We start from the raw sequence: 18,771 nt of genomic DNA, 5'->3' as shown, positions 1-18,771 counted from the left end.
TCCTCAAAAGCTGTGTCTCCTCAAAAGCTACATTTACATCCTGACCTCTACTACCTGTGTGAACCTCTGCAGAAACAGGGTTTCTGCAGACGGAGATAGTTGAGATCAGGTCATACTGCTGTAGGGTGGGTGCTTCACCCAGTGTGACTGTGTCCTTATAAGAAGAGACTCAGACGCACAGGGAGATGACCGCGTGACAACGGAGGCAGAGGTGGGGTGGATGCCTCGGCAAGCACAGATCTGCGCCCACCATCAAGAGCCACGAGAGGGGTGTGGGACATGTTCTCCTCTAGCACCTGCAGAGACAGGATGGCCCTGACAACACCTTGATTTTGAGCTTCAAGGCCCAGAACTACAAATAAACTTCTGTTGTGATACGCTCTCCAGTTCATGGTACTTTTAATGGCAACCTTGAAAACCAGTACAGATTTGAATAGGAAGGTCTCCAGAGAAGACTTAGGAATGGCCAATCAGCACATGAAAAGGTGCTCTGGATCCTGAGCTATTGGGAAATGCAAAGTGAAACCCCTTTGAGAAGCACTTCACACCCACTGGGATGGCTCTAATCCAGAAGACGAACCAGAACAAACGCTGGTGAGCATGTGGAAAAATCGGAACCCTCTGCATTGCTGGTGGGAATGCAGAGCTGGGCAGCCGGTGTAGAAACCAGTGCTGAGTAGTTACTGTGCAGCCCGGCGACTCCACTCCTAGGTCTGTACCCAAGAGAAACGATCAGTGTGTGTTTGCACACAAACTTGCACACCAACATTTACACATTCAGCCGAATCCGTACAGCCCAAAAGGGGAGACAGTGTGAATGTCATCAGTGGCTGAATGGGTAAATTCAGTGAGGGATGTCGGTACAATGGACTAGGGTTTGGCATCAAGGGGAAGGAAGTCATGGTGCACAGAAAGACACGGATAAACCATGAACACCGCATGCTCGCTGGAAGAAGCAGGACACGGCGCGCCTCGTGTGTGTGTCATTTATAGCAAACACAGCAGAGCGCCTCGTGCATGTCATGTGTAGCAAACGCACAGTCAGACCGGGAGAAATGGAGAATGATTTGTTGCCAGAATCCAGAGAGAGGAGGGCATGGAGGTTCACTCCTTCATGGGCACAGGGTTCTGTCCGGAGGGGATGACGATGTTCTGGAGTCACATGGCGGCCATGGTGGCCCAATGCAGTGAATATGCGAACGCCGCTGAGTAGTACCATTTAGAAGGGCGAGTGCCAGTGCAAGTAAATTCTATCTCAGTCCAAGATAAAAGTTGATGTTGCCCTGTGGATGGCTGAGTCTCTTTCCACACATCAGCATATTGCCCCGTTAATCTAGAGATGTGTCTGTCACTCGGTGACTAGACAGCTCTGGGAATGAGGAGTCTGTCTTCGTGTCTTCCATGGCCTACGAGAGATGACCTGTGTCCTTGCCAACCCACCCAGCTGGGGCAATCAAGACCCTCACTGGGCAGAGGGCCAGGGCAGACCTGTCCTTTTGGCCGCCATCTGACCGCGTGGCTGTCCTTTCCCCTTGTCTTCTGCAGCACCATCATTGTGTTTTATGTCCAGAGTGGGCCGCCTTTCAAGGTTCTCAAAGCTGCTGACGTGGTCCGAAATTTGCACAGACGGCTCTCAAAAGAGAAGGCTGATTTCTTGCTTTTTAAAGTCTTGAGGATCGACACAGCAGGTATGTCTCCTTTGGGAATGTCTCCTATGGGAATTCCTATGGGAATTCTTTTAGGGGCCAAGTAATATAAATATTGTCTGTCTATTCAGAACTGGGTGGCGCTGAGCAAAACATTTCATCAAATTGACTGCATTGAGAATCTTACAGAAACCTAAATGCCCATTGAGGTTGAAGTGGCAGATTTCTCAGGGGAGGAGATCTAAGATCTGTTTGCAGTCTGACAGGACAGAGGTGAGGTCACATCGTCTTTTTGGACTGACTGGGCATGAAGTCCAATATTGATTTAATTAGAAATTAAATATTGAACTTCATTCCTCCAAGAATATGCCTATGGGATAATTCCTCTGGGAATATTGTAAAAGCATCAGACTCAGCCTTGCCAGGCATGGCTAAGTTTCACTGGCATGGAAAGAGGAGTGAGGTGTGACCATTTTCACATTAGTGTCCAGAAACATGTTGTACGTTTAGTTCTACGGTGGGCTTCCTCCAACATGTTTGCCAACTGCTCTTTGTTTCTGAGGGAAGCAAGACCAACAGTGGTCATGGGTGGGTTTTTAAAACTATACTCCAGATAACGGTCATTGTCAGAAATTTCATATTTAAGCATTCAGGACAGTGGTAAAGAGAGTGTTACAGGCCGGAGAAGCTGTGTTCATACAGTTTATCCACTGGACCGCACACTGGTGTGACAGTGGTGTCTCGTAGACCTCTGGACATGCAGGGTGACTTCGAGTGCCTTCCGCTGTGTCTCCGTCTAAGCCCCTTGCTTGCTCACCTGTCCTGGCACCAAAGTGATTCATGGGTGTAGTCAGAAACATGGTCTTGGTCCAAGTTCTCAGTCACGACCTTATAAGGAACATGAATCCCTCATGATGTTGAAGTGGCCGTTCCAGCGGGCGCTGCGGACCGTGAGCATCATGAGAGACACGTGATGCTGGGCAGTACGGTGTAGCTTGTGTTGGACGTCCATCTGGAACCGACGTGCGCAAGGCTAACATACACTAACGTAATTTTTTAAATAGTCCCTTTTTTCTAACTACAGAAGTAATGCCTTATTTATTATAGGAAATTTGGAATCCAGAAAGGCAAAAAACTTAAACAATTCTCTAGGTTCTTGGGCCTAGAATCCCCACCCTCCAAACCTAACTCTTGTTAGTATCTGATGCATTTCCTTCCAGTTCGTCCATCTCTGGAAACATGTGATACAATCAGGATAATGGATAAATATTTTTAATCTGTTTTTTAACCTCAAATCAAATCTCGATAATTTTTTTCAAATCTTTGACGATTTCTTCCTCAGTAGGGTACTTACGGCTGCAGAGTCCTCCATCCTGGGTATGGTCAGGCTGTCCTCTACTCGGGGACTTAAGGCGGATTATAAATAATGCTTTAAGTGTAGACAAATCCTTGTGTATATCCCTAATTATTTTCTTAGAATGTATAAATTCTTAGCATGTATCTTTCTTAGGCCTGAGGCCATCTTTCTTGGTCACACTTGGACCGGTGTGAGGTCCAGGGAAAAATGTATTGGCTACATTTTTAAGGCTTTTGTCACCTGGTGTGGATTTTTTTTTTCTGCCATTTGCTTCCTGATGGGAGAGAACCCCTGGGCCCCCTCTAGGCCATAGAGTCTCTTGACTTGGCAAGATGTGTCTGTCGGGGCCGAGCTAATGCAGAACCACAGCAGGCAGAAGTTAGGCCCTGCTTCTGCCCGCCACGGCGCTGGCCTCAGCCGCGCCCACCTCTTGCAGGCTGCCTTCTGCGGTGCTCAGGCCACGGCCACTGTGACCCCATCACGAAGCGCTGCGTGTGCTCCCAGCTGTGGATGGAGAACCTGATTCAGCGTTACCTCCAGGATGGGGAGAGCAACTGCGGTGAGTCCGGGGCAGGGACAGCTGTGGCCAAGGAGTGTGAGGACACGGCCTTTTGCAATACCAGAAAAATCTGCCCCACTCTGCCACTGTAAACCTTCCGCTCTCCTCACCTGAAGCCAAGGAGGAGAGACTTAAGATCCTCCCCACACCTACCATGCCTGTGGACCTAGGCTTTTCCGTAAAACTTTTTGATAAGGAAACCCCCCCCTGGGCAGAGCACAATTGGCTAACTGCTCCAGCATTGCCGAGAGCGTTGCTTTGTGCCCCTGGGGCCGTTTTCTGGGTCCCCCCTGCCTTGCCATGGGCTCCGTTGGCCTTCTGGTGAAGTGTTTCCTGGTGTGGGCCTGTTGGACGTGGATGAACAGCAGAATCAGGCCCACTCCTCCGGGATGTCTGCCCGGGCTGCACCAACAATGGGAGCCTCCGTCTCCGCTGGCCCCACCGGTGCCCTGATGTGTCCTCTGGGGAGGAATCCATTTTAATGCCAGTCTATTTCCAAGAGTAATTTTGTTGCCTTAGGAATCCGGGTTGGACGTATATGGCTGAGAAATCTGAAAATAGCCAGCCCTTGGATCGTTTTTCCAAGGAGCAGATATTTAATGGAGTTAAACCTTTGTCTTTGGGCCCTTGGTTTCTCTGTCCCGAATTGCTGTTGCAAAGCTTTTTACACTGGATTTGTACGAGAATGTGGGAGGAATACAGATCAGGTAGTTTCTGAATTACTGTCTGGCTCTGAAAAGTGTCTTCATGTCCTAGGCAGCCAGACAGATATTTTATTTGCCTGTTTAAAAACTGAGCCAGAGCTATTTTGGTGGGGAGAGCTGTGTTTTTTGTGATTATGGAATTAATATTTGGTGTGTCATACATGGTTATTCACAGCATACATTTTAATTAATTTGGTTTTGACAATTCTGTCCTTAAGTCAGCATGAGATATACCCCAGGATATCCCCGACCCAGTTGGACAAAAGTAGGGTACTTTTAAGTTGTTCCTGATTTGTTTATATTGTACCGTGTTTGTGCCCTGTAGCCAGACTAGTGAGTCCACAGATGGCCTTTGGTCGTAAGAACTCGCTAATATACGTCGTGAAACACGGAAATAAAGTTGTTTTGTGAACAGTGTGTAACCGTGTCTGCTCTGGCTTTCTTGTTTTCCAGAGTGGAGTGTGTTCTACGTGGCAGCGTTGGCTCTCACTGTCCTCGGGCTGACCGGGGGCATGCCCTGGCTTTGCCTCTACTGCAGGAGGTACATGGCCGCTCCTTATTTCATGGCCCTGAGATAAAGACACACCAGGAAATGGGACTCGACAGCTGTAGTAGCCTTTGCTTGGGTTTGTTAAGCTACTGAACCATTTGACAATCACTTTTACATGAAGACAAACTAGGCTTTCAGAGTCCTTTATAAGGGGGCCTGGCTGACTCAGTTGGTGGAGCATGGGACTCTGGTTCTCAGGGTCATGAGTTCAAGACCCACGGTGGGTGTGGGCCGGATAAATGCAATAATCCCAGAGGCCGCTTTTCCCTAGGCAGCTTTCCTCTTCCCTGCAAGGCTCAGGGACTCGGTATCAAGTCTAGTGTTGTTGTCTTTGTCTCACCTTTGTTCACGGAGACACTCCTGGAGTAGCCCATCAGCCCTCAGGAGAGGGAGGAGTTCTAGAAGGGTAGAGTGCAGATTTAGATTTTGCTTCTTGTATGTGATGCAACAGTGGACTCTATCTCAATCCTATTGAATAAATGCAAAACTTTAATCCAGGCAGTAGGATCACGGAAGAGGAATTTTGCGTTAGGTGTTTCCTTCTTCCTTTTTGGGGGGTGCTGACCTCCGAGAAGCTTCTGAGCTGCCTCCTGGTCTGAATCTTCAAGAACCCTGTGCCCAGCCCTCTGTGAGGAGATTTGTAGGGACAGTGATTTCTCAAGTCCTGGGAAGACATCCTACACAAAACACCACCATCCTACACAAAACATTAAGTGCTCTCCAAAGAAGATAATGATTAAAAAAAAAATGATGTGATCATAATTAATAGTTATATTTTGAAACTGCTCATATTATCGTCTTGGTTTTATTTGTGATTGCTTTCCCTGTGGTGATCCCAATAGTGAATCGCAGAAGGCTGGGGAGGGGGAGCACAGGCACTCAGAGGCCTAAATCCCAGGAAGATTTCTAGAGCCATTTGGGACCATGGGCGCCCTGCTGTGCTTCACTTCCAAAGTTCTGCAAAAAACAAAAATAAATGAAAATTTAAAAAATATACATTCTGCAGTTATGTGGCCATACATATTAAGCAGATGACCGTGATGATGAAGAAAGTGTTTGCCTGTGACCATTTTAAGTATTAGTAAGTGATATTAAGTATCTGCCATTCTCTCTCAGCTGTGTGCTCGCTACACTACTCAGTCCTCCCAGCAGCCGTACAAAAGGGGACTGTTTTTACTCCCATTTTACCGGTGGGAACCTGCAGTCACAGCTGGTGAGCACTCAGTCAAGGCTTAGGGGCCCATGCTCTTAGTCACCTGCCTGTGGAAAACTGTCCTCAGCATAACCTCCCCACGGCTTTGAGGTACGTTTTCATATAATCCCCTGAAGCTCGGGATGACACACAAAGGACCAGCTCAGTTGTTCTCATGCGTTGTGGAAAATGAAATCCTGGGTTGTTGCCACTTAATTTGGGGAATCTGCTCTATTCCTGGTTGGTTGATTTGTTACCCCCAGTTGCTAGTTTCCATCATCTTTGCACCTTCGGATCTTCTAGGCCAGTATAGGTTCAGGGGGCTGGTGTGGGCATCCAGGTTCCTCCAAGTGGAGAATCACTCACGGGAAAGCTTGCTGTGCCAGCCCGAAGGTGCTGAGAGGACGGCCCTCGGGGGCCCCGGCCCGTCAGCCCCAGGCTTAGCCAGGAGCCCGCAGGTGGGTGGGCACCGGGGGTGTGGCCCTGCTGCTCCTGTGTGTGTTCAGGACCTGCACGGTGCCTCAGGTGCCGGAACGCAGACCTGGCCGCGTGCGCCCCGCGTTCCCACTGGCGCTGAGCCCTGCGTTCTGAAGGCCGAGCGTTTCCTCTACTGTGTTAACTCCTGGCTCCCGGTTCCCTAAGAATCTGAGTTGAGCTTTTTGTTGTTCCTTTCAGACGAAAAAGGATTAAAATAAGAAAGAAAACCAAGTATACCATCCTGGACAGCGTGGACGAGCAGGAGAGCATGGAGCTGAGGCCCAAGCACGGTAAGACGGCCTGCGGGGTACTCCCCGGGGCCTTGAGTGGACTGGGGGCAGGCGCCCCTGAGCGCTGCCTTGGTGGGAGGCGCAACAAGGGGCCCGAGCCAGCAAGTTAATGGGGAAGGAACAGTGAGTCTGAGCTTCTGGGAAGAAAAACCTACATCTAGCCCATGGACAGGCAATGGGAAGGCATAGTAGTATCCAAATTCCATGAGATTTTGGTGACGCACGTAGAGGCCTTACCGGGTGAGAGACGGAGAGGCCTCGCATCCGCTGAGCCCCCATCGAATGCCCGCAGGCAAAGACTGCTTTTCCAGCAGGTTTTTCTCTTGTGGTTGGGGTGTGGGGCGTGTGACAGCGTTCCACACCAGCTCGCCTCTGAACACTGTGCCCTGCGGGTCTGCTCCCCGAGAGATGCGCCCAGATGACAGGCAGGCTCTAGCTTGGAGCCTTGCCCTTAGCGGACTAGCCAGACATGGGTGAACCCTGGCTTCCACACAGCACTGTCGCCACAAAACGCACAGACCCCGATGCTCCAAGCCACCTCCCGGCCACCCCGCGAACTTTCCGGCTCTCCTTCATTAAGAACCCTTCCTGGCCCTCAGAGGCTGCTTAGCACTCGCTTGTACGGGTCCTTCATAATCTGCATTTGTAACTACATTCTCACAGAGGGACATAATCACTTTCCAAGTCGTGAGATGTAAAACGTTGTCTGTAGTAAATGCTGAGTGCCTGCCCTCCGCGCAGACACCAAGCGAGGTCCAGGGAGAGGCACAGAATCCCGGCCAGAGAAGGTGATCCCGCAGCAGCCTGGATGGGATTGGCCGAGCACCGAGGTCCGAGTGGCTGACGTCCGGGGAGTGTGGCCAGGGGCTCTGGCAGGGAAACGGACACGAGGACACACCTGATGAGTGCACGTGCGCGCTCGCCTCTCATCACATCATGGGACACCAGCTTCATACAGTGGCTTTAGACCTAAGAGCTCAGAGTGCTTAATTTTTTTTAAAAGATGATTTATTTATTTATTTGACACAGAGACCAAAAGAGGGAATATAAGCAGGGGGAGTGGGAGAGGGAGAAGCAGGCTTCCTGCTGAGCAGGAGTCCAATGCAGGGCTCGAGTCGATCCTAGGACTTTGGGATCATGACCCAAGCCAAAGGCAGATGTTTAACCAGCAAGCCACCCAGGTGCCCATTCTTAAACCAGTTTTGAAAGAAAGAGTGGTTAGTGTGTACAAGTCCTTAAGAGTTTCATTCATCACAGCCTTTAGGTCAAAACAAAGTACTGGGGTGCTCAGGTGGCTCAGTCAGTTGGTTAAGTATCCGACAACTCCTTGTTTTGGCTCAGGTCATGATCTCATAGTCATGGGATTGAGCCCCACATCAGGCTCTGGGCTCAGCTTGGAGTCCGGTTTAGATTTTCTCTCTCCCTCTCCCTCCTGATCGTGCGTGCTCTCTCTCTCTCTCTCTCATAAATAAATAAAATCTAAAAAACAAAACAAAAACACAACAAAGGAAGTACTGACAGCATGCATTAGACCATCTGTGAAGGGGGGGATCTTCTTCCCTATGAAAACACTTTCATGATACAGAAATGCTCAGCCATGGGGATGTTTAGGCATTAGTTCAGCTAAAATGCACATGGGTGGCCTCGTTAACCTCTGGAGACCCCTATTACTAAATTACTACTTGCTCTAATATTAGTTAGTGATCCTTCTTTAGCTATGGTGTGAGTACAACCTGAAAGCCACACACTTGTGTCAACCTCAAGCCCTGAGGCCATCACTGCAATCTGGTTCCACTGTCCTTCACGCATAGCAGGTGGTGAATAAATGTTCTAATACAAAAATAAGTATAAATCTAGCCTTTAATATATAACCATAGAGCAAAGATACCTCACCTGCCACCAGTGCCGAGTTGCCAAAAAGAGAGTTTATATTAGAATTAATTTTATCTATGTTTAGTTATTGTTGTTTGTATTTTTGGATAGAATGCTTTAGTTAATCAGTACCACTGGAAATTTACATTTTTCTTGCATGAACTGTGTTTACATAAGACAGTGCAAAACTCCCTCCGTTTAGCAGTAAAATGGCTCTTTTGCAAATCTGCAGGGACTTATTTCTGACATAAGAGCAAAACAGCTTAACTGCCATTTGCAGAAAAGTGAGCTCAGACCCACAAAATTAATGAAGTAGAGTCAACTTCCAAAACTTCCACACAGGAAAGCTTTAAGGAAAATAGCTATCTCTAGAATTCTCTGCTATAAAATAAAGGTTGAATATCTACCTCAAGTTTAACTATGGTTTCAAAAATTTTAGGAAAACCTTGAGTCAAAGAAATTTGAGAAGGAAGTTGATCATTTTCATTTGAGTATTTTTTCCTATCATTGCTAAGTTCCCCAACACCGTTTAGGGTCCAAATGACAGAAATTACTCTCAGTATCTTCTAGGCTTTCTTTTCTTCGGCCAGTTGCCCCATTTGTTGTGTAAACTTCAAACTGCTAAGCTTCCAACACATTCAGCATTTAAATATTCAGGGCTTATCATTATAAACACAGATATTCCTACTTGAACAGAAATAAATGAACTTTTCACCGGTCAGCATGGAAAACTAACCATCCCGGGCCCTCGGGATCATGACCCAATCCAAAGGCAGATGATTAACAAATGAGCCACCCAGGCGCCCCTCAGCGCACTTTCAGGTTGCATTATGTCACCCCCTTCCTCCTAGAGTAACCTCGTCCTTCTCATGTCCCAACCCCCATTCTTCTTCCTGCGGGGCTCTAAACCTATTGTTGGTGCCTTGTTCCCACTCGACCCACCCTCTCGCCTAGTCTCTTGTCCCCTCTCCCTAACACTCTCATGACCCCTTCAGACCCTCAGGATCTCAGAGCACTAACTAACTGTTTCAGACGTACTACATCCTGCTCCAAGCATATTACCCGTTTAATCCCAGGGCAGCCAGCAGCTCTGAGACATATACTGTGATGATCCCCAATTCACAGTGGAGGAAACTGAGACATAGGAAAGTTAGCCACTGGCCAGGAGTGACCGAGCCAGCGAGGGCCCGGGGCAGGTAGGGCCAGGCCACCTGCTTCTCCCAGTATTTCTGGTGCCCCTCGGCACACTTCACACCCTCCCTGGTTCTCCTCTCCAAATCCCGGCCTGAAGCAATGCCAGCCCATCGGTGTGCGCTTATCTGTTCTTGATCCCTGTGAGGTTGATTTTTCAACATTTCTTGGCTATTTTGAACCCTCTTCTCATGAGTCTTTGTCTTAAACCCTTAGCTAGATACTATAAATTCTCTGAGAGCAGAGGTCCCGTCTTATACCACTTCTGTCTCTTAGTTTGACCACAGGCAATCACATATTCTACCCAAAATATTTTGATGGAACCGAATCGTAAAACCCTAACAGCTCTCACTTAGTGAGCGCCTCCTGAGTGCTAGCTGCTGGGCCTCAGCTTCACTAGCACTGTTTCACGGAGTCCGCACCCTGAACCCATGGAGTGTGTGCCTGCCGTCTCCCAGTGTTGATGGTGCTGGAGACTGAAAGCCCAGAGAGGTTAGGTATCTTGTCCAGCACCACACAGCTAGCTGGTAAGTGTCAAAGCTTGGGCTCAAGCTCAGGGCTGACTCCAAAGCCCCTGTTGCTGCTCACCAAGGCCTCCAACCCCTGCCGTGTTGTGAGTGTTGCTTTGAAGGTGCAGAGAGCACAGCTGGGTGCATGGGACCTAAGACCAGAACAGCAGCTGGGAGTGAAAAGGCCATTTCCCCCAAGATGCATCTGTCTGCTTCTCCCCAGGTATTAAACACCGAAGCACGGAGCACAACTCCAGCCTGATGGTGTCTGAGTCGGAGTTTGACAGTGATCAGGACACCATCTTCAGCGAAGAGAGGATGGAGAGAGGGAATGCAAAGGTTTCCGTGAGTGGGTCCCTCAGACATGGCGCGCCCTTCAGCTATTGCTCAAAGGACAGATAAAGAAGCAGCTGTAAACTCAAAGGTTACCCACAGGAATCCCTGAATCCAGGACCAGTGAATGGGAGTTAACACACAGAGCTGACTCCCGTGAGAATCGTACATTAAGGTCCTTTCTCAGCAGGCTGGATGTGTGTCCCTGTGTTTAAAAGATCTGTTTTCTTGGAGTGTTTGAGATATGAAACAAAACATTAATGTTGCTCTTTTAGCAGAGATGCTTGCTGATAGGGATACAGTTTGGGTGAGATACAAGGTATGTACTTAAAAGAGTTTGTGCTTTGTAGCTGGCACAGTGTTTATATTACCTTTGTGCAAGTAAGGATGGACACCTGCATCTATCTGCAGACCTCTAGATAAGTTAAACACATTTAGAGAAGGCTCATTTCTCTTGGGAGCTGTGATTGCCTTCAAGGACGACTTTCCAGACATGGTTTCTGTGGTCGGGCCCCCATAGTCCCAAGGCTGCTGTGTCTGTTAACAATAGCTTATTGGAGGTGTGGGTTGTCTTCTGTGTAGCAAGTTTTCTGTGCTGACCGAACACCCGAACAGAATAGAAACCCCCGGGACCTTTATTCTTGGCTATGGCCAACCACTGTTTCTGTGTCCTCTGTGGACAGCAGCTCCTGGGAATCCGAGAGCTGAATAAGAATCACAGGACGAGGACCAGAGGCACAGAAAGGGATGTGTTGGCTTAATGACCTGTAGGTTGAAAGTAGAAGGTTGCACGGCAACATTCCTTACCTTTTCTTTCTTCTAGACAAAAAAACTACCCTGAAGCCTCTCCTAGCCCCAGTGTACATTAGACATGATGAAAGTGATTATTAACTGTTGGAGTATTTATTGAGTATGTCCACAGGCCGTTCATTTGGATTGCCATAGATAGGAATAATGACTCAGCAACTTCGTACATAGTCTCAGAATCAGAAATATAGTCTGTCTTAATTAGAATGGTATGTTCATGATCATTGGCCTACAGGTTCTTTCCGTGGTAACAAATTGACATAGACATTCACTTCATATGTTTAAAAAATATATTAAACTTTTTTTTTAACCAAATCTTATTTGAAATGTATGGGGGGAAAAAAACTATCCCCAATCACAGAACGCCACAGAGCAGTGACCTGGGGTGAACCGTAGCCTACGGAGGTGGCTGGCTCATAGTGGTTCTCTACCCAGCCTTAAGGTGGGTTCTCCACCCAGCCAAGATGGGCGGCCCGGGAGGGGCCCATTGGCATTCTTTGGAGAGATTAGAGTAGAGGTGGGGCCCATCACAGATCTGAACCGTGTTGTGGCCTCAGGCGGGAACACACCTGAAGAGTATCCTGGTGCACAAGTTTCTGTGAAACTGGGATGGCTTTACCACGATTAAGTGGAAAAGCAAGAGGATTAAACGACCTGCGTTAAACCATCAGGGTGGGAACAAATGAGAAGATAGTTCCTGTGGGTCCCTGAACAAAGTGAAGCTTGCAAATGCTTTGGTTCTCTCTGGTCGTATTTATCCTCGTGAGATCATCTTGTTTGCAGTTTTGTACTTTCTGGGAAACAGCAGAACTAAACAGTGTGTAAGACTGTTTTATTTAAAAAAATAATTTCTTTGCTTAGGTTTCCTCTTTCCGCATTGTTAGTCAGTTCAGTCTGCTGTCTGGGATGGGTGGTGTTTTTTACACCAGAATTTATCTTCATAAACTTAATATCTGGAGTGCCTCGTGAGCAGAGTTGGGGGTTTTGTGCACCACCAGGACTTTCTGGCCTCAAGGACTGCAGAGGAGGAGGTGGATGGAGTGCAGTGGTGAAGGCGGGGGCGAGCGCGGGCTCAGTGTTTATGTGCATAATTCACGTACTAGAGATGCCCAGCGGGTCCTTACAGTCAGCCTGGGAAAGTAGATGTGATTATTCTCATGTTGCAGGGAACGAACTGGAGTCCCAGAGAGGTTAAGTACCTTGTGCAAGGTGACAGCCAAAGAGTGCAAAAACTGAATGCAGGTTTTTTTAAGCTGTCAAGCCCCTGCTTTTCACCCTCCTCCCTGACTACACAAGGACCTCCTGCCCTCAGCTGGTGGACAGCAAATTCTGGCAGGCCTTTTGGACCATTTGTTCCTAGGACCCAGAGGACTTCCTTCAGACAGTGGAGAACACAGGACACAGAGAAGCCTCCCTCATCCCTCCTCCAGAATCACGCCCTGAGCCGTGGCTCTGGGTTGCTGAGTGCCGCTTCTGCCTCCCCTGGCCTCGCTTCCCGCACAGGTGCACGCAGACCTCAGGGGCACAGGAGCTGTCTGCCCTCCCGTGGCGCATCCCCAGGGCCAAGGGGCCAGGAAGGTTCTCCAGCAGCTTGGAAGGAGAGGGCTGCCCAAGAGACCCTAACAGTCAGTGCAAGAGGATGTGACCCGGGGGCTAAGAGGCCAGCTGTGTTTGTGATGGAAGACCCCACAAGGCGCGCAGCACTGGAGGCTCGCCAGCTGGAGGACGGGGGTCCCGGACAGTCCAGGTCGCCCTGTGCTGTACGTTATTTCCCGGGTCAGACCAGGTCTTAATGGCAGGAAAGCATGTAGGAGACTAGATCAGTTGTATTTCTGTAACGCCGCCTCGGAGCTGGGGGGTTACTTCATGCCTTCTGTGGGGAGCTCCCCTCGGTGGGAGTTGGCCAGCTGGCCCACGACCTGTCCTGTGCAGCCCATGCACCAGTGGCAGTTTTCACGCTTCCAAATGGTTGGAGAAGTTATAAGGCTGTTGTGAGACTTTGGTGTGCACCAAGAAAGCCATGGCGGAAGGTGCGCCCCTCGCTCCTGCTTCTGCGGACATCAGAGGAGCGGGTCCTGGCCCTTCGCAGAACCATGTGTCCAGGCCCACAGCACTTCCTACCTCCCTCAACACGCTCAGCTCGCAGTCTGCTTGAGAGTCTCTCTCTGTCCCTTCCCCTTGCATGTCCGCTCCCTCTTTCTCTCTCCATAATAAATACATCTTTGCCAACAAAACAGTGCTAGTCATTCCAGCAGGGGCGCTGGCAGGGGCTGGCAGTGTTCTGTTTCTTGCTCTGGGTGCTGGTGACGAGGTGTCCTCAGCTTGTGAAGATTCCGTAAATTGATCACTTACTCACTTACGTACTCTTTCTGGCATGCGTGTTACAGTGAATGAAATTTTAAAAATTTTAAATTTAAACTTAATTTAAATTTAAATTGTTAATTGTTAACTTATACTGCATTATTAGTTGCAGGGGTGGAATGTAACGATTCATCAGTTGCACATAACGCCCAGTGCTCACATTACATCCAGTGCCCTTCTTCATGCCCGTCACCCAATAGTAAGAAACCTTGCTGAGTGATTTGACTTCCAAAGCCAACTGCATATAAAGGGAGAGCACCAGGGGGAGAGATTTCCTTGGTGGTGGTGGTGGAACAGTTCTGTATCTTGATTGTGGCAGTGGTGACACAAACTTTCCTACTGATGGGGTTAAGTTGGGTAACGTACACATTCACAAAAGGAGTGTACAGGGCGCTGGGAACGCTGGCCTGTATCAGCAGGATGATACTGATGTCAGTTGCCTGGTAGGAGTTATGTACGGTGGTAAGCACTGGGGGAAGAGGGATGGAGGGCATAGAGGAATCCACGGCTTCCGTAACCTCCCATGAGCTTTTAAGTATTTCAAGATCAAAAGTTGGAAGATGCTGAGGGGAAACAGCCAGCTTTGTGATCAACAGTGCCATACTAAAAGTTCTTCCATTAAAGTCAGCAACAACGACAACCAGGATTTCTCCAACGGAGCAGTCTCTCTTTTTGAGGTGAGTTTAGGGAATGGCCAAATTTCTTGTATTTGAAGCCTACTTAGTACTGTCACCTCTGTCCTGAAGGTGACAAGCCCAGAGTTGCAGGCCCGAGGTCTTAGCACAACAGGAAAAAATCACACAGTCTTGCCTAATCTGACACAACACCCGTGAAAACCATGTCCCCTGCATCACTAGGACAGGAGATTTGTCTATGACCTGCACTGTGGCAAGTCCTTCCTAGTTAGCTGAAAAAAGGGATGGATGATAAGTAAATCATCAGACTGCCAATTTCCAAACACATTTCCACTCATTTATACATATCACCTGAAAACAGAATATGCTGGTAGCCTTTCAGTGCCCTTAGATGAAGCAGGACCTGCTGTTTTTCCAGAGAGGTTTCCCAGACTTCCATCAATGAAAACCAGGCTAATTTGCTTTTCAATTTGTTGCAGGCTAAACTAAGAATGAAACTGTAGCATTTACATTTACTGATAGAGAATGGAAGAAATAGGAGGAAGACGAAAGTAACACTTGACCAGAGGCCTAGGCCCAGTATGTAAAGAACCCTCAAGTTGAGAGGGAAGTGGATAACCTGGTAATCAAGTAATTTTAAAAATCAACAGCAGGTTCAGCAGAACAGTAGGCATCGTCTACATAGAGCAGGCCTTCCTGGGTTCTTTGATTCCCACATTCAGTGCCCTTCATGCATTTTCTGACCCTGTCCCGTTGTAGAGGAAGAGCAGTGTGAAATGCAGATTCTGGCGTCCTGAGAGTCTGACCAGCCTCCGTCCTGCATGTGGAAGGAGCTAGTGTACTTCCATTCAGACATTCCTTTCAAGGTTTCTCACCCATATAAATTTGTTGGAGTTTTTGGCTTCTCCTTTCAACTGGTTATAATGCCCTTACCAGCTTCCTCAATAATGAGTTAAATAAAATAACTACCATAGGTTCCTTTTTTAAAAAACCAAACCAGGTGAAAAGAAATGCATGAACTCAGTGGAATGGCAGAGGGAAACACATATCCAGTGGCACAGTTCTTTCTTCCAGTGAAAAGCTTAATAATAAAATAAAAAATAATGAGCACTGAGTGAAAATATAGGATACATTGTTAAAGTAACTAACAGTGGTTATATCCAAATAGTAGGATTTCAGGGAATTTCTTCCTCATACTTCTCTTTATCAGAAAAAACTCAAACTGGAGGAAAAGTACATAATGGACAATAGTGGAGTGAGTAGAAATTTGAGAAAGCTGGAGAATGCCCCTTTCTCACACTTACAAACCATGTAAATTTTCAGTCTGATTCAGCGAACATTTACTGAGCACAAACCATGGGACAGATCTTTGTGAAGATGCTAGGGTACAGAATTTCACATGCAGGCTCCTGGCCCACGGCATTCACTGACCAGCAGCTCTCTGGGGAGGGAGCACTATTTACACCTGCAGGAGAGGAAGAATAATTTTCCTTCTGCCCTTCTGAGTTCTTGGCTAAATAAAAGCTAGAGAAAAAAAAAACAAAAAAAAAAAAACAGGAGCTTATTACCATGTATGCCTCAGGTGTACAGGAGAGATGCCCAGGAAAGAATGAGGAACTCAGAGAAGCAGCTTGAAACTCTGGCTGATGTAGCGTCCTCAACAAAGAGCAGTACATTTGTGGAGAAAAGACAGGACAGAGGAAAGCATTTGTAGGCTTTCAAGGGCTGAGACAAAAGCCAGTTGGTAAAATCTGTCCTGTAGATTCCTTTAGTGTCTCTCCAGGCCCACAGCGTCTAGAGTTGTCACCGGGGATCAACATTTATCCTTCCTACTGCAGGGGTGGGGGCACCCGTGTAAATTAGGTCCTGCTTTTAAGAAAGTAGGAGAAGGGCAGAGAGCTTTTCTGGTATCTGTTTCTTTTAGACATCTTCAGCTCATGGTAATTGCTATACCAAAGCAGCATACTTTGGGATAGCATATTCTGCTGTTTTTCATGCATTATGTGAACTGGGCTAATAGTATCCAGTATAAACAGAAATGATGAACTGGAAAGGAGGAAACCACAACCAAAAAACCTTAACACAGAAACAGGAAATTCTGTTAATGCAACATTTATTAATTATACACACACACGCACAACTCTGCTGACGAGACTGATACACATACACAATTATCAAAAACTGGAAAACAGTTCTAGGCACATTTAAAAAGCAGAACGTTCCCACTACACTTATTCCCAGGTTTTATCCTACAAAATAAAGCACACACACAAAGTCACAGCATCAATATTATTCAAGTAAAGAGCTAACATAGCTGCACATGAATGATTAAAACCCTGGGCTGCAGCCTTTGGAGAAGGCAGGCCTGTGGCAAAATCTAAAACTAACAGTTTAACAGTAAAACCAGATTTATTTGCATTGTGCTTCCAATGCTTATTTTCACAGTCTCTCCCTAAGAATAAAGGAGAAAAGAGAACAACACCTGACATAAAATCGTGTTTGAAAGCCACTCAAAGGGGTAAGTGCAGATAAGCTATTTCAACGAGAATCCCTGCCTAGCTGGGGGAAGTGAATGGAGTAGTTTTCTCGAGGCCAACAGACTCCTGTTATCCAGGTAATTTCTGATCACAGGATCATTGTTGGCAAGTTCTTGGTGAGAACTCGTTGGAGCAATGCCCAGAAAAGTACCTTTTACACAGGTGTTCAATGAAATAAAACAGTGCCTGATAAACGCAGGAAGATCAGATCTCCCTCAGCATCAGTAGCTCTACTACACCTCAGGTTGGCAAGCTTTTTCCGTAAGCGGCGAGTCCATACTATGGGCTTTGCAGGCCGTACTGTTGGTCTGTGTTGCCAGTACTCAACTCTGCCGGGAGACCAGCCGCAGATCCGATGTTGAATGAATGGGCATGGCTGTGTTTCACCGCAGCTCTATGGATGGAATCTGAAGTTGGAATTTCTTTAATTTTGTGATATGAAATACCGTCCTTTTGATTTTGCCCCCAATCATTTGGAAATACAAACCTATTCTCAGCTCTGGGCTACACAGAAACAGGTGGTGGGTTAGGTCTGGCTTGTGAGCTCTTGTCTGCCAACCACTGCCTGACTTCACCACACAGGGTCACCTTATTGGAAAATACCCGCCCCCCCGAAATGTTCAGTTAGAGACACTTTTCTTCTTCCCACAACCCAGAACAGTTTTACTCAACAGGAACCTAGTTCCTTCCCAAATCACTTTAAATACATAATTAAAGACATTGCAGTGAGTCTCTGGACCTCGATTTATGGACCCAGGGGGGCCAAATAAGCAAGAAAACTCCAGTCTGCCGCCCAGACAAGGAATCCACTGGCTTACCAAGCTATCCACATATGTGAATGCATTCTCCTAACACCTCCTGGTGTCCGTGTTCCAGACTTCTAACAAATAATGTTACAGCATCTTTATTGTTGAAATAGATGGATACATCCAAATCTTAAGTAATTAGAAAGATATAGAAAACCACTTAAAACTATAAAAGAAAGAAACCATCAGTATGCTGCACATGTGATTCTGGACAGGGTGTGGCTGAGATATGTCAGCCTGAGGCGGAGGTCAGCTTGTCTCTCCTGTGGGAATCGGGAGACGGCTGGTGTGAGGCAGGCTAACAGAAGGGAGCGCCAGGACCAGAGGTGAGTTCCTCTGTGCCCACGGGCATTCCAGACAGTGACTTAACCTCGGCTCCCCAGGGGTAGAGGGAACGATGCTAACTAGCAGGGGGCAGGGAGGGGACCCCCGTCCCCAGCACACCTGCCCTCAAGCTCTCCTTCCAATGCCCAGAATATCCACGGAATGACAGTGGATTCCACACATGGTGGGAAAGGAAAGCTCCATCACTGCTTATTCAGCCTGATTCCTTTTCCTCAGTGTCTGAGTACGGACAGGAGATGTGTCCAGAAAAGCTTAGAATTTTCCGAATCAGAGTTCCTCTTTCAGAGTGACAGGAAACACCAGTCATTTTTGTTTTAAATAACGAACTGTAAAAACTCTTACTGGATAAAGGGTACCTGCCATTCGAGGCCTCACACCCCTTCCGCTAGGTGGATGGGCCCTTATGGAAATCTCTTTTCCTCTCAGGTTCGCTGTGGGGAGACGGTTTGTCCTCCTGGAGGTGAGGGAGCAGCACCCCGAGAGGACGGGAAGAGAGGCTGCAGGGGACAACCGCCTTGTCTCAGGTAGGAGAGCGGGTGGGCACTGGCCTCCCCCATCTTGGCAAAGCCACAGCTCGATGCTCAAGGAGGGCTATGCTGC

At 47.7% G+C, this 18,771-nt stretch overlaps 1 protein-coding gene and 1 long non-coding RNA gene across 13 annotated transcripts in view; both read left to right on the top strand.

The window, feature by feature from the left end:
- Positions 1-11,572, top strand: part of KIAA0319 (KIAA0319 ortholog) — a 95,260-nt gene extending 83,688 nt beyond the window's left edge. For all 8 annotated transcript variants that reach the window (XM_032341234.1, XM_032341232.1, XM_032341233.1 and 5 more), the window contains 5 exons: positions 1,546-1,688; positions 3,440-3,562; positions 4,720-4,807; positions 6,684-6,775; positions 10,571-11,572. In XM_032341234.1, the coding sequence (XP_032197125.1) occupies positions 1,546-1,688; positions 3,440-3,562; positions 4,720-4,807; positions 6,684-6,775; positions 10,571-10,749 (625 nt within the window). In that variant the 3' untranslated portion in view covers positions 10,750-11,572. The remainder of the gene's footprint in view (positions 1-1,545; positions 1,689-3,439; positions 3,563-4,719; positions 4,808-6,683; positions 6,776-10,570) is intronic.
- Positions 11,573-12,278: 706 nt separating this feature from the next.
- LOC116589239 overlaps positions 12,279-18,771 on the top strand; it is a 29,328-nt gene continuing 22,835 nt past the window's right edge. For 4 of the 5 annotated variants that reach the window (XR_004285258.1, XR_004285256.1, XR_004285257.1 and 1 more), the window contains exon 1: positions 12,279-18,695. This is a non-coding gene — a long non-coding RNA (uncharacterized LOC116589239). The remainder of the gene's footprint in view (positions 18,696-18,771) is intronic. The other variant, XR_004285259.1, reaches the window with a different exon arrangement.

Source organism: Mustela erminea, chromosome 4, assembly GCF_009829155.1.
Source record: "Mustela erminea isolate mMusErm1 chromosome 4, mMusErm1.Pri, whole genome shotgun sequence".
NCBI lineage: Eukaryota > Metazoa > Chordata > Mammalia > Carnivora > Mustelidae > Mustela > Mustela erminea.
Note: the sequence above shows the minus strand (reverse complement) of the source record. Positions and strands in the feature narration are given on the sequence as shown.